Source organism: Oncorhynchus mykiss, chromosome 29 (genome assembly GCF_057628025.1).
Source record: "Oncorhynchus mykiss isolate SJ-2025 chromosome 29, ASM5762802v1, whole genome shotgun sequence".
NCBI classification, from domain to species: domain Eukaryota; kingdom Metazoa; phylum Chordata; class Actinopteri; order Salmoniformes; family Salmonidae; genus Oncorhynchus; species Oncorhynchus mykiss.
In genome coordinates this window covers 43,634,114-43,661,132 of record NC_143050.1, presented here as the reverse complement: position 1 = coordinate 43,661,132, position 27,019 = coordinate 43,634,114, and the positions used below count along the sequence as shown (strand labels likewise).

General features: G+C 43.3%; 1 protein-coding gene across 4 annotated transcripts in view; it reads left to right on the top strand.

The window, feature by feature from the left end:
* Nucleotides 1-24,764, top strand: part of LOC110509506 (netrin-G2) — a 153,254-nt gene extending 128,490 nt beyond the window's left edge. For 3 of the 4 annotated variants that reach the window (XM_090227291.1, XM_090227290.1, XM_090227289.1), the window contains 3 exons: nt 1,394-1,561; nt 2,310-2,444; nt 23,578-24,764. In XM_090227291.1, coding sequence (XP_090083417.1) covers nt 1,394-1,561; nt 2,310-2,444; nt 23,578-23,804 — 530 coding nt within the window. In that variant the 3' untranslated portion in view covers nt 23,805-24,764. The remainder of the gene's footprint in view (nt 1-1,393; nt 1,562-2,309; nt 2,445-23,577) is intronic. The other variant, XM_090227292.1, reaches the window with a different exon arrangement.
* Nucleotides 24,765-27,019: the final 2,255 nt, after the last annotated feature.

Below are 27,019 nucleotides of genomic sequence, written 5' to 3'. Positions count from 1 at the left end.
GTAAGACACAGAACAATAGTAGCTAGCAGTGGAGTGACTAGGGATGAGTACAGGAGACTGAAGCATCATCCGGCATGGAATCTTGTTTAGTAAGTGGCCATCAGTTAGTAGAGTAGATATTTAGAGGAGTAGATTGTAGGGTAGAGAGTTAGTAGAGTAGAGAGTTAGTTGAGTAGCATTGAAGACATTTTCACTGTCTGAATGACCAGATCAGTGGCAAAAACTGTGAAAAGATTCCTTTTCTCTGCGTGTCTTTGTTGTCTTCCTTTTCATTGTTTCTTCTGTCTGACTCGATCATCCCTCCTCATCGTGTTGGTGTTGTTTGGCTCACAAGGTAAGCATCTACATGTCTTAATCTCTGTCACTATGTTGTATCCACGGTCACTATCTAGTCATTGCTAATCACTATTTGTCACCATTCAAACAGGTCCATTTGCTCCCTGTCCAACACTTCTCCTAATGTGTGACAGAAATATTATTCATCCCTATTTTGAATGTCAATTAATATAGGCATACGGAATCTTCAAAATAAGAGCCTCTCCCTAGTTACAATATTTTATTTACGGCCTTCCATGAAGTCCCATCTTGACTTTTCCTGCATTTGTGGAACAATGCCCCATTCTCCCTCTCTCCCGTCTGTGGTGTAATTTGGCATTTATATTGAATTACTGAGTAATGTTTCTCACCTAACCCATCTTTTATCACTGAGAGAAGCATTTTATGTGAGTCTGTGCAAGTGTGTGTGCACGTTTTATTTGACTTCTCAGTTCGCAGTTCTCCCCTCTCAAAACAGCCCATAAATATTTCAGTGTCATCAACCAAACAATAATAAATTAATAATGTGATGGCTAATTAAACAGCTAAACGCCAACTTTTTAGTGTGCATTTAAATGTGTATTTGCATAAACATGCCTGGTAAACGCCTCCTTAGAGGACAGCGATGCCTTGCAGCGCACACACACTGCAGCTGACTTCTGAAGCTTAATAAAACCTTAATTAGGTACAAACCTCAGCAAAGATGATCGCAGGAAGGATCTCTCTCTCTTTCTACAATGATGAAAGCACTCATTATCGATTAATTGACTCAGATTGCCTGACGTTAAGATATTTGAAGCCTTCCTAAATTGTTAATATCCTAAACCTACTCTAACTGTTTACTAAAACTGTTGGGGGTACTCGAGGAGTGGAGTTGGGAAACACTGTCCTATGTCCCACTGTTAACAACACTAACTCTTCTCTCTCCCCTCCAATGTCACTACTGTACTCTAACCATCCCATAACCATTCTCAAACCATTCTTTAACTCTTCTCTCTCCCCTCCAATGTCACTACTGTACTCTAACCATCCCATAACCATTCTCAAACCATTCTTTAACTCTTCTCTCTCCTCTCAGACTGTGAGTGCTACGGCCACTCTAACCGCTGCAGCTACATAGACTACCTGAACATCGTAACGTGTGTCAGCTGCAAGCACAATACAAGAGGACAGAACTGCCAGCACTGCAGACTGGGCTACTTCAGAAATAACTCAGCTGAACTGGATGATGAGGGTGTCTGCATCGGTCAGTCACTCTGTGTGTGTGTGTGTGTGTGTGTGTGTGTGTGTGTGTGTGTGTGTGTGCGTGTGCGTGCGTGCGTGTGCATTTACTGAAGAATAGTCATGAGGCATTGTGTGTAAACAAACAAAGCGTGTGATGTTGATTCACCAAGGCATCATTGATCAACCATGCAGTTTAGAAAGATCAGCATTTCCATCTCCAACCGATACTGCGCGGAAAAAAGAACAACAAAACAGATAAAGACAGTAGAAAATCACTGACTATTTATTCTTATTGTCAATGACAGCCTAGAAACAGTGGGTTAACTGCCTGTTCAAGGGCAGAATGACATTGTCAGCTCGGGGGTTTGAACTTGCAACCTTCCGGTTACTAGTCCAACACTCTAACCACTAGACTACCCTGCCACCCCAGGGTAGCCTGGAGTTGACTGTGGATTCTGGAGTTGACTGTGGTGTTGATGTAGTCCATCTGCAGGTGAGCGGGGGGGGGGGGGGGGGGGGGGGGGGGCAGGGACCAGGCCTTGGAGTCAGCACAAATGAGGCCCCATTAGCTCACCTGCCAGGCTACTGGCACACTGAGACTGGCACCGAATCAATACAGAGCAGAGAGAAAAGGAGAGAGAGAACGCAGGGAGAGAGTGTGTGTGTGTGCGTCTCATGCACTCATGCAAGCACACACCAAATTAAATAAATATATTTTCTAACATGTCCTTTCTCTCGTTCTCGTCTCCCCCTCCCTCCTCTCTCACCAGAGTGTAACTGTAACCAGATGGGTTCTGTCCATGACCGGTGTAATGGGACAGGCTTCTGCCAGTGTAAAGATGGCACTACGGGGCCCAAGTGTGACGACTGTTTCCCTGGGTACTACTGGAAACAAGGCTGTTACTGTGAGTATACAGCGGGAGAAGGCCTTGGAGTGGGGGTGGGGGGGGGGAGTGGAGAGGAGAGGAGATGTTTTTTTTTTTAGGTGCATCTATGTACAGTGGGGCAAAAAGGTATTTAGTCAGCCACCAATTCTGCAAGTTCTCCCACTTAAAAATATGAGAGAGGCCTGTACACTTCAACTATGACAGACAAAATGAGAAGAAAAAAATCCAGAAAATCACATTGTAGGATTTTTTATGAATTTATTTGCAAATTATGGTGGAAAATAAGTATTTGGTCACCTACAAACAAGCAAGATTTCTGGCTCTCACAGACCTGTAACTTCTTCTTTAAGAGGCTCCTCTGTCCTCCACTCGTTACCTGTATTAATGGCACCTGTTTGAACTTGTTATCAGTATAAAAGACACCTGTCCACAACCTCAAACAGTCACACTCCAAACTCCACTATGGCCAAGACCAAAGAGCTGTCAAAGGACACCAGAAACAAAATTGTAGACCTGCACCAGGCTGGGAAGACTGAATCTGCAATAGGTAAGCAGCTTGGTTTGAAGAAATCAACTGTGGGAGCAATTATTAGGAAATGGAAGACATACAAGACCACTGATAATCTCCCTCGATCTGGGCTCCATGCAAGCTCTCACCCCGTGGGGTCAAAATGATCACAAGAGCGGTGAGCAAAAATCCCAGAACCACACGGGGGGGACCTAGTGAATGACCTGCAGAGAGCTGGGACCAAAGTAACAAAGCCTACCATCAGTAACACACTACGCCGCCAGGGACTCAAATCCTCCAGACATGTCCCCCTGCTTAAGCCAGTACATGTCCAGGCCCGTCTGAAGTTTGCTAGAGAGCATTTGGATGATTCAGAAGAAGATTGGGAGAATGTCATATGGTCAGATGAAACCAAAATATAACTTTTTGGTAAAAACTCAACTCGTCGTGTTTGGGGGACAAAGAATGCTAAGTTGCATCCAAAGAACACCATACCTACTGTGAAGCATGGGGGTGGAAACATCATGCTTTGGGGCTGTTTTTCTGCAAAGGGACCAGGACGACTGGTCCGTGTAAAGGAAAGAATGAATGGGGCCATGTATCGTGAGATTTTGAGTGAAATTCTCCTTCCATCAGCAAGGGCATTGAAGATGAAACGTGGCTGGGTCTTTCAGCATGACAATGATCCCAAACACACGGCCCGGGCAACGAAGGAGTGGCTTTGTAAGAAGCATTTCATGGTCCTGGAGTGGCCTAGCCAGTCTACAGATCTCAACCCCATAGAAAATCTTTGGAGGGAGTTGAAAGTCTGTGTTGCCCAGTAACAGCCCCAAAACATCACTGCTCTAGAGGAGATCTGCATGGAGGAATGGGCCAAAATACCAGCAACAGTGTGTGAAAACCTTGTGAAGACTTACAGAAAACGTTTGATCTCTGTCATTGCCAACAAAGGGTATATAACAAAGTATTGAGATAAACTTTTGTTATTGACCAAATACTTATTTTCCACCAGAATTTGCAAATAAATTCATAAAAAATCCTACAATGTGATTTTCTGGAATTTTTGCCCCTCATTTTGTCTGTCATAGTTGAAGTGTACCTATGATGAAAATTACAGGCCTCTCATCTTTTTAAGTGGGAGAACTTGCACAATTGGTGGCTGACTAAATACTTTTTTGCCCCACTGTAAGTGCCCATGCTTGTATGAAATGAGAAATGTTGTAGGGAATAAGTCACAGATATGGTGCCCTTTGTTCAGATGCAGAAACCTCTCTCTGCCACTTGGTCTTTGTGTTAATCTTAGCATCCATATCTCCTTGCTTACCCATGGGACTGGGGCGTGTATCACGTTCGTAGCATCCCCTGTTCCTTTAATTGATGACCCTGTCACACCTTAACACAATTTTTGGGAGCCTCTTTCGCCATATCATATACCATACAGCAGCATTTTCCAAACCTCGGTCCTAAGGACTCCAAGGGGTGCACATTTTGGTTTTTGCCCGAGCACTACATAGCCAATTCAAATAATCAGCACATCGTCAAGAGTTTGGGTGATGCTGCCATACAGTCAGGGCAGGGCCACGTCTCAAACACATATAGCCCCACCTACCTCTTTTTCCCTACAGGCTAGAATCGGAAGGAATCCCTCTTTACTGCAGTTGGTTAGTTAGCCAAATGTGTAAGTAGGACATAGTGGATCCCATATTTAGATTAAAGTGAGAGAGTAAAAGGTTAGGTATTTAGGTCGCTTTAAGAAATATGGCACCAGTGGACCATATTTACTTTCTTCAGCAAGATCCAGAACAGAAAAGCTTAAGCATGCTTTTGTGTCATGCCATACACATCTTCACGTCTCTGTCACACACGTGCATCCACGCACACACACACACACACACACACACACACATGCATGCACGCACGCACACACACACATGCATGAGGCAAACACACATACACGCTCTCTTGTACACATACTATGGTTTTTAAGTCAACTATCTTGTACAATAAAAACTACCAGAGTGCATTTCACCACCCTGTTTATAGCTTTTTAATGATCGTATGTTATAAGGGCACGAAGCAAGACCCAAATGCAGACACAGGAGGCAGATGGTAGAGCTCCGATATTTATTAAACCAGGTCAGAGTCCAAACAGTACCAGACGATAGGCAGTCTTGAGGTCAGGCGAGGCAGGGGTCAGAAACCAGATCCGAGTCCAAAAACAGTACAAGGGGATAGGCAGGCTGGTAGTCAAAACAGGCAGAGTGGTCAGGCAGGCGGGTTCGGAGTCAGGACAGGCAGGCTGGTAGTCAGAACAGGCAGAGTGGTCAGGCAGGCGGGTTCGGAGTCAGGACAGGCAGGCTGGTAGTCAGAACAGGCAGAGTGGTCAGGCAGGCGGGTTCGGAGTCAGGACAGGCAGGCTGGTAGTCAGAACAGGCAGAGTGGTCAGGCAGGCGGGTTCGGAGTCAGGACAGGCAAGGGTCGAAACCAGGAGGACTAGAGACAAACAGAGACTGGGAAAAATAGGAGCAAGTAAAAACGCTGGTTGACTTGGCAAACAAGACGAAGTGGCACAGAGAGACAGGAAACACAGGGGATACACCGGGGATAATAAGCGACACCTCGAGGGGGTGGAGACAGTCAGAAGGACAGGTGACCAGATCAGGGTGTGACATTATTCATTCAACCTATGATGTATAGGCAAATAAGAGTCTATATAAGAGTCTTCTCAATCAATCAATGGCAGTTTATTGGTCGCGTACACAGATCTGCAGATGTTATTGCAGGTGTAGCAAAATGCTTGTATATCGGGGCTCCAACAGTGCAGTAATATATTTAAATACATATTTGTGTGTACAGCAGTAGTTATATAGGATGAGCCATGACTAGAATACAGTATATACAGTTGAAGTCGGAAGTTTGCATACATCTTAGCCAAATACATTTAAACTCAGTTTTTCACAATTCCTGACATTTAATCCGAGTAAAAATTCCCTGTCCTAGGTCAGTTAGGATCGCCATTTTATTTTAAGAATGTGAAATGTCAGAATAATAGTAGAGAATGATTTATTTCAGCTTTTATTTAATTCATCACATTCCCAGTGGGTCAGAAGTTTACATACACTCAATTAGTATTTGGTAGCATTGCCTTTAAATTGTTTCACTTGGGTCAAACATTTCGGGTAGACTTCCACAAGCGTCCCACAATAATTTGGATGAATTTTGGCCCATTCCTCCTGACAGAGCATCTTCACAAGGTCCTTTGCTGTTGTTCTGGGATTGATTTGCACTTTTCTCAGTACGTTCATCTCTAGGAGACAGAATGCATCCCCTTCCTGAGCAGTATGACAGCTATGTGGTCCCATGGTGTTTAAACTTGCGTACTATTGTTTGTACAGATGAACGTGGTACCTTCAGGCATTGGAAAATTGCTCCCAAGGATGTACCAGACTTGTGGAGGTCTACAAAAAAAATTCTGAGGTCTTGGCTGATTTCTTTTGATTTTCCCATGATGTCAAGCAAAGAGGCACTGAGTTTGAAGGTTGGCCTTGAAATACATCCACAGGTACACCTCCAATTGACTCAAATTATGTCAATTAGACTATCAGAAGCTTCTAAAGCCATGACATTTTATGGAATTTTCCAAGCTGTTTAAAGGCACAGTCAACTTAGTCTATGTGAACTTCTGACCCACTGGATTTGTGATACAGTGAAATACACCGCTCAAAAAAATTTATAACACAATGTAACTCCAAGTCAACCACACTTCTGTGAAATCAAACTGTCCACTTAGGAAGCAACACTGATTGACAATAAATGTCACATGCTGTTGTGCAAATGGAATAGACAACAGGTGGAAATTATAGGCAATTAGCAAGACACCCCCAATAAAGGAGTGGTTCTGCAGGTGGTGACCACAGACCACTTCTCAGTTCCTATGCTTCCTGGCTGATGTTTTGGTCACTTTTGAATGCTGGCGGTGCTTTCACTCTAGTGGTAGCATGAGACGGAGTCTACAACCCACACAACCCGCTCAGGTGGTGCAGCTCATCCAGGATGGCACATCAATGCGAGCTGTGGCAAGAAGGTTTGCTGTGTTTGTCAGCGTAGTGTCCAGAGCATGGAGGCGCTATCAGGAGACAGGCCAGTACATCAGGAGATGTGGAGGAGGCCATAGGAGGGCAACAACCCAGCAACAGGACCGCTACCTCCGCCTTAGTGCAAGGAGGAGCAGGAGGAGCACTGCCAGAGCCCTGCAAAATGACCTCCAGCAGGCCACAAATGCGCATGTGTCTGCTCAAACGGTCAGAAACAGACTCCATGAGGGTGGTAAGAGGGCCCGACGTCCACAGGTGGGGGTTGTGCTTACAGCCCAACACCGTGCAGGACGTTTGGCATTTGCCAGAGAACACCAAGATCGGCAAATTCGCCACTGGCGCCCTGTGCTCTTCACAGATGAAAGCAGGTTCACACTGAGCACATGAGACTGACGTGACAGAGTCTGGAGACGCCGTGGAGAACGTTCTGCTGCCTGCAACATCCTCCAGCACAGAGGTAGCCTGACTGCCATTAGGTACCGAGATGAGATCCTCAGACCCCTTGTGAGACCATATGCTGGTGCGGTTGGCCCTGGGCTCCTCCTAATGCAAGACTATGCTAGACCTCATGTGGCTGGAGTGTGTCAGCAGTTCCTGCAAGAGGAAGGCATTGATGCTATGGACTGGCCCGCTCGTTCCCCAGACCTGAATCCAATTGAGCACATCTGGGGCATCATGTCTCGCTCCATCCACCAACGCCACGTTGCACCACAGACTGGATGCTTTAGTCCAGGTCTGGGAGGAGATCCCTGAGGAGACCATCCGCCACCTCATCAGGAGCATGCCCAGGCGTTGTAGGGAGGTCATACAAGCACGTGGAGGCCACACACACTACTGAGCCTCATTTTGACTTGTTTTAAGGACATTACATCAAAGTTGGATCAGCCTGTAGTATGGTTTTCCACTTTAGTTTTGAGTGTGACTCCAAATCCAGACCTCCATGGGTTGATAAATTTGATTTCCATTGATAATTTTTGTGTGATTTTGTTGTCAGCACATTCAACTCTGTAAAGAAAAAAGTATTTAATAAGAATATTTAATTAATTCAGATCTAGGATGTGTTATTTTAGTGTATTTTAGTGTATAGTTTGAGCAGTGTATAAGTGAAATAATCTGTCTGTAAACAATTGTTGGATAAATTACTTGTGTCATGCACAATGTAACCGACTTGCCAAAACTATAGTTTGTTAAAACCTCTCTGGGAGAGGCCAGGGAAAATGCAGAGCCCCAAATTCAAATAAATTACTATAAAAATCAAACTTTCATTAAATCACACATGCAAGATAGCAAGTTAAAGCTACACTTGTTGTGAATCCAGCCAACATGTCAGATTTCAAAAAGGCTTTTCGGCGAAAGCAAACGATGCCATTATCTGAGGATAGCACCATAGTAAACAAAGAGAGAAACCATATTTCAACCCTGCAGGCGCGACACAAAACGCAGAAATAAAAATATAGTTAATGTCTTACCTTTGACGAGCTTCTTTTGTTGGCACTTAAAATATGTCCCATAAACATCACAAATGGTCCTTTTGTTTGAATAATTCCGTCGATATATATCCAAAATGTCCATTTATTTGGCGCGTTTGATCCAGAAAAACACAGATTCCAACTTGCTCAACGTGACTACAAAATATCTCAAAGTTACCTGTAAACTTTGCCAAAACATTTCAAACTACTTTGTAATACAACTTTAGATATTTTTTTACGTAAATAATCGATACAATTGAAGACGGGATGATCTGTGTTCAGTACAGGAAGAAAAACTGAAGCATGCTTTCTGGTCACGCGCCTCTATCTAACAGTACACTTCAAGTGACCCTCGTTCAAAGATGGCCGTACTTCTTCATTACACAAAGGAATAACCTCAACCAATTTCTAAAGACTATTGACATCCAGTGGAAGCAATAAGGAACTGCAAGAAGGTCCCTTAGAAATCTGGATTCCCAATGAAAACACATTGAAAAAAGAGTGACCTCAAAAAAAAATCGGAATGGTTTGTCCTCGAGGTTTCGCCTGTTAAATAAGTTCTGTTATACTCACAGACATTATTCAAACAGATTTAGAAACTTCAGAGTGTTTTATATCCAAATCTACTAATACTATGCATATATTATCTTCTGGGGATGAGTAGCAGGCAGTTGAATTTGGGCATGCATTTTCATCCGGACGTGAAAATACTTCCCCCTGTCAACAAGAAGTTAATAAGAAATTTGTGGAGTGGTTAAAAATGAGCTTCAATGACTCCAACCTAAGTGTATGTAAACGTCCGACTTCAATTGTACATAGAAATTGGGTAAAACAGTACGTAAACATTATTAGTGACCAGTGTTCAATGACTATGTACATTGTGTAGTATAGTGGATTAATATTTATCCTATAGCTAAGCATATATTAGATATACACACCTCACATGTGACCCATGATAAGATGAAAATAATGTCATTTGTATGTTAACAAGTTCTATTAAACTGAATATACAATAGCACCGTGTCCATTTTGAGATGCGGTAGCCAGTATACACTTTCTAAGTTAACTCAAGAAATCTGACATTAATTTGGAAGTTTTTGCCAAGTCGCACAATTTGACATCTAACTAGGATATTTGGAGCAGTATTTCTTAAGTGAAAACAATTGCATGAAACAGTTAGTCTCTAGTTGAATGTGCGACCTGGTGAGACAATACGATAACCTCTACAACCCTTCAATTTTGTATTTATTTGATTAGGATCCCTATTACCCAACCCCAATGGTGACAGCTAGTCTTACTGGGGTCTGACACATAAATAAAAAGACAGTGCTGTGTGTAAGTTGACTATGCAAACAATTAGGAATTTCTAAAAAAATGTATGTGTCTTATAAAAACAAGAACTGATGCACTTAGTCTTTCCTCAACTCTTAGCCAAGAGAGACTGGCATGCATAGTATTGATATTATCCCTTTGATTACAATAAAGAGCTAAATGTACAGCTCTGTTCTGGGCCAGCTGCAGCTTAACTAGGTCCTTCTTTGCATCACTTGACCATATGACTGGACAGTAATCAACATAAATTAGAGCCTGCAGGAGTTGCTTTGTGGAGTGTTGTGTCAGAAAAAGTAGAACATCTCTTTATCACAGACATACCTCTCCCCCTCTTTACAACCATTGAATCTATTTGTTTTTTGACCATGACAGTTTACAATATAAGGTAACACTAAGTAATTTAGTTTTCTCAACTTTTTCAACAGCCACACCATTCAGTACCAGATTCAGCTGAGGTCTAGCACTTAAGGAATGATTTGTACCAATTACAATGCTCTTAGTTTTAGAGATGTTTAGGACCTGTTTATTTCCGGCCAACCATTCCAAAACCGACTGCAACTCGTTGTCAATGGTTTCAGTGGCTTCATTAGCTGTGGTTGCTGATGCGTGTAGGGTTGAATCATCAGCATACATAGACACACAGTCTTTGTTTAATGCCAGTGGCAGATCATTGGTAAAAATATAAAAGAGTAGAGGGCCTAGAGAGCTGCCCTGCGATACACCACACATTACATGTTGACATTAGATAAGCTTCCATTAAAGAAAACATTCTTAAGTAGATAGCTCTGAATCCACGATTCGGGGAGGTTGAAAAGCCATAACTAGGACTGTGGCGGTCATGAAAGCCATTTATTGTCATGCAAAAGACTGCCGGTCTTACGATAATTGACCGACAATCCAGGCCTCCATGCATACAAGCTGCATACAAGCCGCTGATGCGTGCCTTTGGAACATCTACATTTAAAAAAGCGTAATAAATCAATGTAATATACACTATCACAATAAATCCATTATTTATTTTAGTCAGGTGTGGTAAACCGTGGGGTGTTGGGTTGAGTGTACAGAGATTGACACAGAGACCGGGAGGCTTTAGTCCGCAAAAACAACTTTACTAAGACAGAAAATAAACAAAGAAAATCACTTAGGTTTGGCTCGGTCCTTCTCTACTGTGGCTTGGTGTCATACTCTCTCACGGTGTGCCACCATGCTCATTTTATTTGGGCTCCACGGCTGGTTGGCACTTTCCTCTAATTACCTCCACTTAGAGCTGTCCGTGTCAGGTGCCCAGCTCCCGTATTCCCAGCAGAGGGAGCCAACGTCGCCTCACTTACCTCCCCTCTATTACCATCTCCCGGGGTAGACCTCCTGGGATCCAGATCTAAAGAAACATTATGATGTGAAGAAAAATGCATTTAGCTGAATGGCTTTGTTGAGCGTAAAAGTAAAATCATTTGAAACAGGCCCTATACACCAGAGTCATTTGGCCATTTTAGTTGTGAATGATACAAACCTTAGAATGTCTTAGAAATCCAAATATATATGGGCTAAATTATGCGATAGGCTATTAATGATTTGAAAAAGTTGCAAAAAAGCTTGCGCTCTGTTCCTCGCCTCAGGCTGCACAGCTGTAATCTCATCATATTTTCACCCATCCAACTAATCAGACTATTCTCAGTTTTACTAATATGTCAAATTTGTTTTGATTTAGAATAACAAACTCGAGGCCACAAGCTTTCCCGCCGGTCTATTTTTCCAATTATGCCTGGTAGGCTACTTCGGTGTTATAGCGGAGCTGTGCTTAATATGAGCAGATGAGAAATAAACACTTATTTGACTCCATGCATCAACCACTGTTTGAGGAGCATGCTCTCGCTGCACAACAGGTGATATACCTCCCTAACTCCATATGCCATGAGCTCTCCAACCCTGTTCCTGGAGCTACCCAGTGGTTCATTTTGAAAACCAAGTGAAATCTGGTCGGGAACATCGATAGTAACTGTTGACAGCCCCTCTGCATGCTCGAGAAAGGAATAAAGGAGAGAGAGGAGATGGTTAGCATGTTAGTGAGATATTTTGAATAGCTAAAGGATATTATTTATTTAACTAGGCAAATCAGTTAAGATCAAATTTGTATTTTCAATGATGGCCTGGGAACAGTGGGTTAACTGCCTGTTCAGGGGCAGAACGACAGATTTGTACCTTGTCAGCTCAGGGATTTGAACATGAAACCTTTTGGTTAATAGTCCAACACTCTAACCACTAGGCTACCCTGCCGCCCCGATATGTGTCACCCAATGAATTATCCCTAAACTATTCAAAATCAAATACAAATTCACAATAATTGTAGGCTAACTGTAAGCCACCCTGCACAATCAATGAACTAACAGCATTGTCTAGGGCTATACGTTCTCTCCCAGACTCATGGATAGACATTTCAGAGAGTGGCATAATAATACAGTACACACTCAAATACTATTAGGTCTACTCTAATTATTTAAGTTGAGTAGATGCTAGACCAATTATTCACAAAAGACATCTTAAATCAGTTCTGTTTTAATGTTTTACTGGCTTGCGTAATATGTGGTTGGCTATGTATTGTATAAGGAACAATCAGGGCCTCCCGAGTGGCGCAGTGGTCTAATCACAGTGCTGGCTGTGCCACTAGAGATGCTGTGTTCGAGTCCAGGCTCTGTTGCAGATGCACAATTGGCCCAGCCTCGTCCGGGTTAGGGGAGGGTTTGGCCAGCAGGGATGTCCCTGTCCCATTGCAGACTAGCGACTCCTGTGTCGCCAGGTGCATGGTGTTTTCTCCGCCACATCCGGGTTAAGTGGGCATTGTGTCAAGAAGCAGTGTGGCTTGGTCGGGTTGTGTTTCGGAGGACACACGGCTCTTGACCTTCGCCTCTCCCAAGTCCGTACGGGAGTTGATGAGACAAGACTGGGATCAATAAGGAACTATCATAATTTTTACTGTTTTTTTCAGTCTTGGGCTCATAAGCCTATGCATAAGCTCTAATATTGCGTATGGGTGTTTTTAATGAATCAACTTAGAAAGCACTGCCCATTCCGTTGTGTTAGGCTTTACAACAACATCCACAACAACCATGTTTTACACTCAGTTTCAACCTGCTGTTGAACTTCTTTCTTCAAATTGATCATCATATTGTGAGTTTTAAAAGCAGGATACTGTTTTGGTAAGTGTTTCGTGTAATTATCGATTTCATTTGCATTGATGTTAGAGTGGTTAGAGGGACAATAGAGCCCTGAGTACCAGGCCATTAGAACCTGATGGTCATTAGCAAGTTGAGTACTACCAAATTATGTCCAGAGTGCATAAAGGGAGATTACTGTGGACTTTTACTGCGGTCATGACTCATGACTGCCGGTGTGGTGGTAACCACAACAGCCCTAGCCATAACATACACATTTCTCAACAACAAGTTGTGGTCAATAATATCAAAGGCTGCACTGAAATCTACCAGTACAGCTCCCATAATCATACTAATATTAATATCTTTCAACCAATCATCAGTCATTTGTGTCAGTGCAGCACGGGGATGCCGTCTGGGCCGGCAGCCTTGCGAGGGCCCTTCTCTATACTATAAGAATGATAAAAGTATGTTGTTCATTTGTTAACAGAGAAAAAGCATTGTATTTGGTCAAACACCATGTTTTACAAACGTTTCATAGAACTGGCAGCAAGCTGAGCGTCAGTATAGAGACAAAGTAGAGTCGCAATTCAACGGCTCAGACACGAGAGGTATGTGGCAGGGTCTACAGTCAATCATGGACGATGTCTTGCTCCCCGACAAACTAAAACAACTTCTTTGCTCGCTTTGAGGACAACACAGTGCCACTGACACAGCCCGCTACCAAAACCTGCGGGCTCTCCTTCACTGCAGCCAACGTGAGTAAAACATTTAAACGTGTTAACCCTCGCAAGGCTGCCGGCCCAGACGGCATCCCCAGCCGCATCCTGAGAGCATGCGCAGACCAGCTGGCTGGTGTGTTTACGGACATATTCAATCAATCCTTATCCCAGTCTGCTGTTCCCACATACTTCAAGAGGTCCACCATTGTTCCTGTTCCCAAGAAAGCGAAGGTAACTAAGATAAATGACTATTGCCCCGTAGCACTCACTTCCGTCATCATGAAGTACTTTGAGAGACTTATAACTGCGTGGCCATGCACGCCTCCAACTCAATCATCATGTTTGCAGACGACACTACAGTGGTAGGCTTGATTACCAACAACGACGAGACGGCCTACAGGGAGGAGGTGAGGGCCCTCGGAGTGTGGTGTCAGGAAAATAAACTCACACTCAATGTCAACAAAAGAAAGGAGATGATCGTGGACTTCAGGAAACAGCAAAGGGAGCAGCCCCCTATCCACATCGACGGGACAATAGTGGAGAAGGTGAAAAGTTTTAAGTTCCTCGGCGTACACATCACGGACAAACTGAAATGGTCCACCCACACAGACAGCTTGGTGAAGAAGGCGCAACAGCGCCTCTTCAACCTCAGGAGGCTGAAGAAATACGGCTTGTCACCAAAAACACTCACAAACTTTTACAGATGCACAATCGAGAGCATCCTGTCGTGCTGTATCGCCGCCTGGTACGGCAACTGCTCCGCCCACAACCGTAAGGCTCTCCAGAGGGTAGTCAGGTCTGCACAACGCATCACCGGGGGCAAACTACCTGCCCCCCAGGACACCTACACCACCTGATGTCACAGGAAGGCCAAAAAGATCATCAAGGACAACAATCACTCGAGCCACTGCCTGCTCACTCTGCTATCATCCAGAAGGCGAGGTCAGTACAGGTACATCAAAGCTGGGACCGAGAGACTGAAAAACAGCTTCTATCTCAAGGCCATCAGACTGTTAAACAGCCACCACTAACACTGAGTGGCTGCTGCCAACATACTGACTCAACTCCAGCCACTTTAACAATGAAAAATTGATGTAATAAATGTATCACTAGCCACTTTAAACAATGCCACTTTGTATAATGTTTACATACCCTACATTACTCATCTCATATGTACAGTGCCTTGCGAAAGTATTCGGCCCCCTTGAACTTTGCGACCTTTTGCCACATTTCAGGCTTCAAACATAAAGATATAAAACTGTATTTTTTTGTGAAGAATCAACAACAAGTGGGACACAATCATGAAGTGGAACGACATTTATTGGATATTTCAAACTTTTTTAATAAATCAAAAACTGAAAAATTGGGCGTGCAATTAATTAATTAATTAATCACATCAGACCAACAAATATTTTTTTATATAATCCACATAAGAGTCACATCAAAATATTTTCTAAGGTCTCTTATACACTATTTTAGGCCCAGCTTTTGGAACTTTGGCTTTCCTGGATATAGCCACTATATTGCGATCACTACGTCCAATGTCTATCAATACAGTTTCAGAACAAAGATTACAGACATTGGTTACAGTGCAAAGCTTCCTCTTGAGCCGACAGCTTGATGAAAACCAGAAAATATTCAGGTCCCTCTCTGTTTACATCACATACACTGTCAAGGATATCACACACATTATTTAGATACTGTTAACACTTGATGGCCTACAGCAACACCCCAAAATAACAGGCTTTAGAGTGAAAGGGTTTGGTTTTGATGAATAAAGTTGTAGGTGTGAGGAGGCCTTGGCCAGTCACTGGCCAATCAAGCAGTTCCATGGCTTAATACTGCATGTGTTTGTCTCAAATTCTGTAGATTATTGACGGTCTTTGAGTTGTCATCAACTCCCATTTGGCTGGGGGCACGAATTATATCGTCCGATCCTAGTCTATTGTGGATTGATACTGCAGTTTATTAAATAGCAATGGCTACATTAACGTGTGACAGTAAAAGTAAAAACAAACATCCAGTGTTTGCTCATTATGTGTTGACAGTCAACATTATGTTGTAATTGGTTTCAACGAGTATACGAAAGTATTCGGCCCCCTTGAACTTTGTGACCTTTTGCCACATTTCAGGCTTCAAACATAGTCAGGTGAACCTGCAACCACCGCACTTCAATAAAACTTGAAATTATATTTTCTGTAAGCATTACAGGGATATGGCAATCTACACCCAATACCCCATAATGACAAAGTGAAAACGGGTTTTTAGAAATGTTTGCAAATGTATTAAAAATAAAAAACAGAAATACCGTACTTACATAAGTATTCAGACCCTTTGCTATGAGACTCGAAATTGAGCTCAGGTGCACCCTGTTTCCATTGATCATCCTTGAGATGTTTCTATAACTCGATTGGAGTCCACCTGTGGTAAATTCATTTGATTGGACATGATTTGGAAAGGCACATACCTGTCTATATAAGGTCCCATAGATGACAGTGCATGTCAGAGTAAAAACTAAGCCATGAGGTCGAAGGAATTGTCCTTAGAGCTCCGAGACAGAACTGTGTGTAGGCACAGATCTAGGGAAGGCTACCAAAAAATTGTCTGCAGCATTGAAGGTCCCCAAGAACACAGCGGCCTCCATCATTCTTAAATGGAAGAAGTTTGGAACCACTAAGACTCTTCCTAGAGGTGGCCAGCCAGCCAAACTGAGCAATCGGGGGAAAAGGGCCTTGGTCAAGGAGGACCATTAACCCAATGGTCACTCTGACAGAGCTACAGATTTCCTCTGTGGAGATGGCAGAACGTTCCAGAAGGACAACCATATCTGGAGCACTCCACCAATCAGGCATTTATGGTAGAGTGGCCAGACGGAAGCCACTCCTCAGTAAAAGGCACATAACAGCCTGCTTGGAGTTTGTCAAAAGGCACCTAAAGGACTCTCAGACCATGAGAAACAAGATTCTCTGGTCTGATAAAACCAAGATCTTTGGCCTGAATGTCAAGCGTCACGTCGGGAGGAACCCTGGCACCATCCCTAATCCCTACGGTGAAGTATGTTGGTGGCAATATCATGCTGTTGGGATGTTTTTCAGTGGCAGGGACTGGGAGACTAGTCAGGATCGAGGGAAAGATGAATGGAGCAAAGTACAGAGAGATCCTTGATGAAAACCTGCTCCAGAACGCTCAGGATCTCAGACTGGGGCGAAGGTTCACCTGCCAACAGGACCACTACCTTAAGCACACAGCCAAGACAACACAGGGGTGGCTTTGGGACATGTCTCTGAATGTCCTTGAGTGGCCCAGCCAGAGCCCAGACTTAAACCTGATTGAACATCTCTGGAGAGACCTGAAAATAGCTGTGCAGCAACGCTCCCCATCCAACCAGACAGAGCTTAACAGGATCTGCAGAGAAGAATGGGAGAAACTCCCCAAATACAGGTGTGTCAAGCTTGTAGCATCATATCCAAGAAGACTCGAGGCTGTAATCACTGCCAAAGGTGCTTCAACAAAGTACCAAGTAAAGATTCGGAATACTTGTGTAAATGTCATATTTATGTTTTGTATTTACTAAATTAACTAAAATATCAACAAAAAAAAAACATTTTTGCTTTGTCAATATGGGTTATTGTGTGTAGATTGATGAGGGGGAAAAATGTATCCATTTTAGAATAAGGCTGTAATGTAACGTGGTCGACAGGATCCCCGGACAGATAGCAGCGGATCCAACCGCATCACGTGATCCAAACTCAAAAGGGTAGTAAAAACAAACTTTTTCAATTGAACACTTTTTTCAGAGACTTTCAAAACTTTCCAAAACAACAAACCAAGCTCTCCCTCATTCATCATTCAACAGGAAGTTGTATTCGGCCAAGCACACAAAAGACAACAGCTGGAGGGATAGATAATGAAATTTGAACACTGATACTGAAATAGGGAGAAATAGTCGGGACCGGTATGTTTGCAGTCTGAAAAAGGTGAAGGAGATGAGGAGTGGGGCTGCTGACGGTTTTTGTCCGACAACTGGATTGGCTTTGTGTTTACGTGAAACATCGTCAGACAGACACCAATATGCCAGATACGGTATGTACTCTTGTCATGCAGCCGACTCCTTTTGTACAGTGTGTTTGTGAACTTATGTTTAGCAGACCTAGTTAGAACATGTGTATTCAGCTCTTTTCTGGGAGAAATTGTGAGTGGAAAATATTCAGTGCCTGTGTTGTTATCATAATGATTAGCAGGGCTAGTTCAAACATTTGACACACAGGCACTATGGTGTGTGCTAATTAGATTGAGATGTTTATGAAATCAGCTATTTTGAGTAAGCATTTTCACTCAAAAGGAGCCCATGGAGATGTTTTAAGATTTAATTGCAATATATTCTAATGTATTTGCCATCTGCTTGTAGTTGTTGGAGGGGGGTGGTGTTTTGGACAGTTTATCACCCCCCGGCCATTTTCCCCAACGCCCAGGTCCCTCTCACCAACACCCATCCCACCGTCCAGGCTCACCCTTGCTCTCTGCCCTGCAACTCCATCAACCTCCGCCCCATCTCCCCGACCCAGCTAGTTAAAGGGCTCCCGAGTGGCGCAGCAGTCTAAGGCACTGCATCTCAGTGCTAGAGGTGTCACTACAGACACCCTGGTTCGTATCCAGGCCCAGTGTTGTCTGGGTTTGGTCAGTGTAGGCCGCGATTGTAAATAAGAATTTATTCTTAACGGACTTGCCTCGTTAAATAAAGGTTAAAAATATAAATAAAGGCCTCCCGGGTGGCTCAGTGGTTAAGTGCAGCGCCAACTGTGCCATCAGAGACTCTGGGTTCGCGCCCAGGCTCTGTCGTAACCGGCCGCGACTGGGAGGTCCGTGGGGCGACGCACATTTGGCCTAGGGTTGTCCGGGTTAGGGAGGGCTTGGCCGGTAGGGATGTCCTTGTCTCATCGCGCACCAGCGACTCCTGTGGCAGGCTGGGCGCAGTGCGCGCTAACCAAGGTTGCCAGGTGCACAGTGTTTCCTCTGACACGGCTGGCTTCCGGGTTGGATGCGCGCTGTGTTAAGAAGCAGTGCGGCTTGGTTGGGTTGTGTATCGGAGGACGCATGACTTTCAACCTTCCTCTCTCCCGAGCCCGTACGGGAGTTGTAGCGATGAGACAAGATAGTAGCTACTAAAAACAATTGGATACCACGAAATTGGGGAGAAAAGAAACTGCAGCAGGGTCCAGCAAAGGGTGGTGTCTATTCCTTCTGATCAATGCCTCCCATTTGTCGGGACATGACAATGTACTTCACAGGACCATCAGTACTGTGTCCACTCTCGAGTGAGACCTCCGTCTCACCCCAAAAACTGGTGTGTGTACTTTTTTCTTATTCACTGGGGTGGAGGGGTATGTTTTTCTATATTTACTCATGCACATGTTAATGTGTTGGTTAAATTACTTGTGTTTTCTTAGTTTTTTTGTCTTATTTCCCCTTTCATCACATTTCACCTGTGTATTACTCTTATGATTGCAAATATTTATCTAAAAGGTCTGCAAATGTTTTTGTCTTGTTATTTTTACGTTTTGTATGGTTATTTTTACAAACCAGGCAACTCAAAGCAACTTTCAAAAACAATGTTTTTGTTCGTTTCTAGCTTGTTAGCTAGCTAGCTAATGTTAAGTTAGCTGGCTAGCCAGTTCAAATAATTACCTCATATAGCTGACAACTTCTTCACTTTAATTTGTCTTCATTATTACAGAAAAAACTCACAAGATCATTATTTACAAGTTAATGGTGAGCCAATTACAGAGAATAGCTTTCTGAGAATTTTAGAATGTGGATACGTTGGCCTAACTTTATATCCTAATTTGACTTGGTTGCAGGTCATGTTCTTCACATTACCGTCTCTGGTAAACACACACTATATCAAATCAACGTTTATTTGTATGCACAGGATACAGAAGGTGTAGTGTAGTGAAATGATTACTTGCATAGTGGAGTCTTTTGCTTAGACATGCAGCTAACTAGCTAGCTAAACAATGAACCATAATCGCAACTCATAACGTTACTACCCTGCATGAATCTGCAGGTAGCTAAACAACCAGGTTCAATTTACGAATAATATTACCACACCGATCATACACATAGCCAGCCAGCTAACATTAGCTAGCTAACAGTACGCAACAATATCTTGAAATGAAAATGACTTTTTTAGACACATATGATATATGAAAATGTAGCTAGCTAGACTATCTTACCTGTATACATGTATGGACGCTTCTCCCTCTCTGTCACGGATGCCATTGTTGCCCTTAGTTTGTAGATGTAATCCAGAGACAGGTGTTTTATACAACAGCCCTACTTTCTATGAAATAGCAACATTAGCACAGATAGCTTGGAATCTAGACCATAGGCAATGGCATTGCCAAACAACGCTACTGCCACCTTCTGGTTTGGAGTATTTTAACTATAGAAATATACTGTAGAAATATTTTTTTATTTAAATCAATGAATGTCAAGTTCCGTTACAGTGTGTTCTCTTTTTGACACCCTCTGCATATTTGCAAACGCTAGAATTTTCTCCATCTCCTTAGCTATCATACTCAAATTCCACCGGGCATTCCACTGATTTCAAAACTCGGTCCTCCAGAAAGTGGAGAGCAACATTTATGCAGTTTTACTACATGATATCTATCAAAAAAGCAGCAGTAGAAAGGATTTACCTACACATATTGACCAGCGTATGTTATAGACAAAAGTGTGTTACATGGCAGACCAATCCGAACTCATCCCTCTGCATTTCCAGGCCATCATGGCTAGCGGGAAGGTTCTTGTCTTTTCCCGTGGCTAAACCAACTAGGCTTGTAATTTCACAATTGTATTCGTATTTACAGATGGCAAACAAGTTTGTTATTAAGGCACATGAAAGTTCACATGTTCCAGAAGGCATTTCTGCCAAAAAGCACATTTTGATTTTAAAAAGTTTACGTTCAAATGCACAACATACGCTTAGTTTCCTGAAATTAGTCACATATGGGCTCGGTGTTTGGATCCTCGGCAAGCACTCTGGCATTGGTAGCAAAAGCTGGCCTGCCATGACTTGGGAGCTAAACTTGGTTTATGAGAAGATTCCCGCATCTCCCTCCCGACCATATGCTCGTATGTCGATCATCGTGAAGCGGGACTTTACGTCGTAGACTGCCATCAGGACCATACAGAAAAGTCATTGTAGTAGTAGTACTCGTTGCTAGAGTTTGCTAGAGCTCAGATCCTAATATGTTTTCAGTCGACTGCTCCTGCACAAAACAAATAATTGCAACAATCCCCAAACTCTCTTGTGATTTCTGCCCATTTTGCCACAGAGGGATAAGCAACAAAATCCTTCATCAGGACATGCAAGATAGTCTGGCACACTTCTGTGACGATGCCACAAACTGTCAAGATTCCTAGCTTAACTGGCAGCGATACTTTGTGTGCTGCCATTCGTCAAAAACATCAATGCTTCGCATGGGTCCCCTCTTGTAGTGGTCAGTGGATGAACTTGCCATTTTCTCAGTCGTTTATTTTTTCTTCTGTAAGAGCTGTTCAAGATCTAGCAATTGCAATTCATATAGAGACAAGTTTGCTTCTGTGGCTAAAAAGTAGCATCGTAACGCATAGAACACAAGACTAGCCAGACATGTAGCTAGTTAGCTAGTATTTGTAAACAAAAAGGCATATAACACCAGACCCGGAAGTTCAAATGGCGTCCCTAGCTTCAGTCAAAGAGTGCCTTGGAACCTCTTGCTTGGTAACCTACTCTGGCACCCCAAGACCACTAGTGGATATACACTACACAAGGCAGAATTCCTCTCTGGGTGGAACTCAACAACAAAATTTGGACAAAAGTGCGCGATGCCCCAAAAATACTGCCTCCGCCCTTGCACATCCACGCACATTGATCGGCTGAGTGGAGCTTGTAGCCTCCTTTAAAGTGACTAAGGTTCCGGGCAGGGTACTGGGTGTAGGCCGGTTAGTGATGACTGATAAACGGCTTCTATTACAGACCATCAGACTGTTAAATCGGTCTCTCTGTCCCAGCTTTGATGCACCTGTACTGTCTCTGCCTTTAAGATGGTAGCGGGGTGAACAGGCTGTGGCTCGGGTGGCTGAGGTCCTTGATGATCTTCTTGGCCTTCCTGTGACATCAGGTGTAGATGTCCTGAAGTGCTGGCAGTGTGCCCCCAGTGATGCGTTGCTGTACCAGGTGGTGATACAACCCGACATAATTATTTTGATGGTGGTGCATCTGTAGAAGTTTGTGAGGGTCTAAGTGGCCAAGCCAAATTTCTTCAGCCTCCTGTGGTTGAAGAGGCGCTGTTGCGCTTTCTTCACTACTTTGTCGGTGTGGAAGGACCATTTCAAGTCCTCAGTGATGTGCATGCCGAGGAACTTTAAGCTTTTGACCCTCTCCACTGCGGTCCCTTCGGTGGGGGCGTGTTCTCTCTGCTGTCTCCTGTAGTCCACGATCAGCTCCTTTGATTTGTTGACGTTGAGGGAAATGTTATTTTTCTGGCACCACTCCGCCAGGGCTCTCCCTCCCTCTCGTCGTTGTTGGTAATCAGACCTACCACTGTTATGTGGTCAGAAAACCTGATGATTGAGTTGGAGATGTGCATAGCCACGCAGTCATGGGTGAACAGGGAGTACAGGATGGGTCTGAGCACACTCCCTTGTGGGGCCCCCGTGTTGAGGATCAGCGTGGTGGAAGTGTTGTTGCCTACCTGGGTCGGTCCATCAGGAAGTTTAGGACTCAGTTGCACAGGGCAGGGTTCAGACCTAGGGCCCTGGGCTTAGTGATGAGCTTGGAGAGCACTATGATGTTGAAGACTGAGCGTTGTCTATGGATCTAGTCACTTTAATAATGCCATTTTAATACTGTTAACATATCTTGCATTACTCATCTCATATGTACATATCGTATTTTATACCATCTATTGCATCTTAGCCTATGCCGCTCTGACATTGCTCATCCATATATTTATATTTATATATTCTTATTCCATTCCTTACTTAGATGTGTGTGTATTAGGTAGTTGTTGTGGAATTGTTAGATTACATGTTAGATATTGCTGCACTGTCGGAACTAGAAGCACAAGCATTTCGCTACACTCTCAATAACATCTGCTAACCATATGTATGTGACCAATTTGATTTGATTTGATTTGTTGGGGCGGTATACAAATTGTAGTGTGTCTAGGTTGTCGAATAAGGTGATATGATAGCCTCTTAAGGCACTTCATGATGACAGAAGTGAGTGCTACGGGGCGATAGTCATTTAATTCAGTTACCTTCGCTTTCTTGGGTGGACATGTTGAACCAAGTAGGAATTAAAAATAGCAACATTGACTTAAAAATGTATTAATTGATTAAAAAGAGACATTCAACTGACCCAGAGAAAATGCATGCTTGAGAAAAACAGAAAAGAAAGAGGGCAGAAAAGAAGGCAGGTGTTACTTGTTGGCTAGGCTTGGAGAATTCATATTTTCTTCCCTTTTTTTCTTCCTTCCCCCTCTCTTTTTATCTTTACTTTTATCTTTTGCTCCCTTCTCACTCCATCCCTCTTCCCTATCTTGTTGTTTTTGTGGCAAAACTTGTCCTCTCATCTTCCACCTCATCGCTCTCACCTTCTATCCTAATACTCTCCTTCTCTTTGCTCCCCATCCTCATTTTATCTTTCATGAAACCGTTGTTTTGCCACTTTACATCTCTCCTTTCTTCCTTTCTCCTTCCTCCACCCCCTTTCTCTGCATGTACCGTTCCTCTCGCTTTTTTCTTCTTCCTCCCTCTCTACCTTCATCCACACCTTCTCTCTACCACGTCCTTCACCTTCCTCTCTTCTGCCTGCCCCTCTCTCCTACAGCTAATGTGTGTGACGAGGAGCTGCTCCTGTGCCAGAATGGTGGGACGTGCTCCCAGAACCAGAAGTGTATCTGTCCTCCAGAGTTTAAGGGTGTGCTGTGCCAACAGTCCCGCTGCGATGGGGGCAAGGCCTGCAACACCGCCTCCACCCTCCACCTCCTGGCCCTCGTCCCCCTACTGCTCTGCGTCCTGCTACCACACCTTTTGGCCACATTAACTGCACACTGAGTCACCTGCTGCCTCCTCAAATACAGGGGTAACTGTTGTGTGTGTGGGCAACCCCAGAGAGGGAAGAGTGGGAAAGGCCTGCTAGCTGGCCAAGGACCCTATGAGCACACAAACATCACAAGACTGTTACTGACTCGGGGAACCCCCCCTGTTGTGAAAGTAAAATGACACTTCAGAGGAAGACTGAGGAAAATCAAGACAACCAACCCACTGTCTCTCCCTTTATACGAGAGACCTGGAGAAATCGCATACCAAAAAGCATTATTATTACTATTAAACAAGCAAATGAGAATCATTACTGTTCACTATGAAGAAGAAGGGAGGGAGGAAATGGCTGATGTAAAACAATGACGTTTCCTTTGTCTTTATTGATTTGAGTTAATGCACCCCACTTCTCTTGAGACACTGCACTTACTGCTGCGGAAAGAAAGACAGGGATTGTTTGACTAGACATGGGTGGGGAGCTAGAGGGAGGGGGAGGGCTAGGTCGTGATTCGCTGCTGAGGACTACTTAGAATATTAACCAGGTTCCACGACTTCGACTCGAAAACAGACTTGTTTTTACCTTTTTCCTTTTTCTGCTGCTGTTTTTTATTTCAGCATCTTTTTCTGTCATTAATGTATCTTATGGGCCCACCGACAGACTGAGATGATACATTTAATTATTACAATATCCAGAGGTTTATCAATATTAAGATTTTAGTCACTATTACGGTCATTATAGGAATGAGTGTTGCCACCATTTAGCAAGATTTAATCTTCACACAGTATTCAGGAATAAAACAATCTAACTTATCAACAGTCTAAAAAGAGAGAAAGGGGGAGAAAGTATCAATATTATTAGTCATTATTTGAATATTTTTTGTGGAGATTCTTTTTGTTTAGTTATTATACATTAACTATTCCAGAGGAGCATTTTATTACACTGTAAGCTTTACAGTAAATGTGAATTATTTACCTGTGCTTGTACTTTATTGATTCAATTCATTCTTTCAAGAGAAAGAAATGTGTCACTACCAACCAAAACTCTCAATTGTCTACTCCAGATTGGAACTGTCTGGATTGCTGAAAAGTGGGGAAAAAAGACAACCTCATTCATTGGTATTTGATTTCATTTAGGTCTGACATGTTTTATGCAAATGGTAAAAGAACTGACATGATGAGTGACGCCAACAACTGAACCTGTCACTATGAGATTCACTCATAACGACAGACAACCCCAATGCACATGAGAATACAATCATAAAAAGTTTAACAAAAATTGCACCATAATGTCCAGACAAACATTTTCCCCGTAAGGTTTTGACAAGTGTTCTCCTCGTAGAAATAGACTTACTAGAATGTAAAAAGCGCCCAGACCACTATTTTTATTTCTATGGTTCTCCCACTCTCTCTCTCTGTCTCTTGCAGAGATCATCATCGTCGTGGAAACCCCAGGCTTACAGGGTCATGTTAATGACACCCTAGGCACTGTGTTGCATCTTTTACTAAGCTTTTGTAAAAAATCAAAAACATTTCAGTGAAAGAGTAGTACCTGGCTTTGTAGTCACTGACATTTTGAATAAATAGAGAACTATAGGAGAAATGCACCATTACTCCAGCACTCCACAAAGCATACCTGGGAGGAATGCAAAAAAGGGTGGGGGGGTGTCCGCAGGCAATAAAAAGAAAAGACGTTCAGTGGTAAAATAAAAATCATTAGGTATTCTAGTCTATTCTGTCTGTAAGGCATCTCTATTCTGGGATCCATTTCAGAAGAAGTCCAAAGTGTTAAAATGAAGGGCAAAGTGGAGATGTAAGTGAGGAGTGAATTGAGAAGTGTGGGGGAGATCCTCACAGAATAATCTGGGTGCAGATCAGAGATCTCAAGGTAGGAGTTGTCCTGGCTGAACAGCACAGAAATAGGATGAAACTATCCTATATCAATAAACTGAAGTGTTCGGTGGATGAAAACTATGACCTTACTTAGGCGCAACCCAGTAGCAGTGTGTGGGTAAAATCCCAGCAAATTCATGGGAAAAAAGCCATATTACAACCTGTGTTGTGAGAACTCTGTTGTTTGCTCTATAAGTTGTTAGTTCATATGCCTTGCCACCATGATATATGCCACGTTCAAAACAACTGGGAACATCTGTCCGGTGGAATCCACAAAGCATATTGTATGTAACAGTTTCATGACCTACATCATGGTCAATAATTTCAGACATTTTCGGACTACAAAACAAGTATTGATTTAGAACACCTGAGGGTTACCACAAGTTACAAAGAAAACAGGAGCTGCCTCCACTACTTCAGCACCATTTCAACTTCAACATCAAATCACCTATGTTTAGTCTAAGACAGTGACAACTAAAAGACTCCAAAAACAATTTAGTTCAATCAACATCAGTTAAACATGATGTAGCTGTCCATGGTACTGATTTATGTGTGTGTATGTAAGTAGATAAAACATGTTGTTGACGCACCTGACATGTAGAGAAACGCCAACGCCATCCTCTCTTTCATGTTGCCGAAACAGTCGATGAGTCTGTCATACAGTACACACTTTTAGTTTTTGTTGTTCTAGTCTACCTGGCTAAAATGCTTGCTCACGGGCCTCCCGAGTGGTGCAGCGATTTAAGGCAGTGCTTGAGGCATCACTACTGACCCGGGTTCGATCACAGGCTGTGTCACAGATGGCCGCAACCGGAAGACCCATGAGGTGGCACACAATTGGCCCAGCGTCGTCCGGTTTAGGGTAGGGTTTGGCCGGCCGAGATGTCCTTGTTCTATCGCACTCTAGTGACTCCTTGTGGCGGGCCGGGTGCATGCACGCTGACTTTCGGTCACCAGTTGTACAGTGTTTCCTCAGACACATTGGTTTCCGGGTTACGCGAGCATTGTGTCAAGAAGCAGTGCGGCTTGGCAGGGTCATGTTTCGGAGGACGCATGGCTCTCGACCTTCGCTTCCAAGTTCGTACGGGAGTTGCAGCAATGGGACAAGACTAACTACCAATTGGGAAGAAAAAGGGGTAAAAACGTACAAAAAATAAAACAATTAAATAAACAATTCTTGCTCACTAGCCTAACTTCCTTCGATGGGCAATGATTAGCCAGCTGGTTAACATTAGCCTTGTACATCTAGCTACATATTAAACTTCCATCCTCTCAGGCCAGAGGCACAATGTATGAATTTATTGTTGGAGCAGAATCTCCGTTATAATCATTAGCCAGTA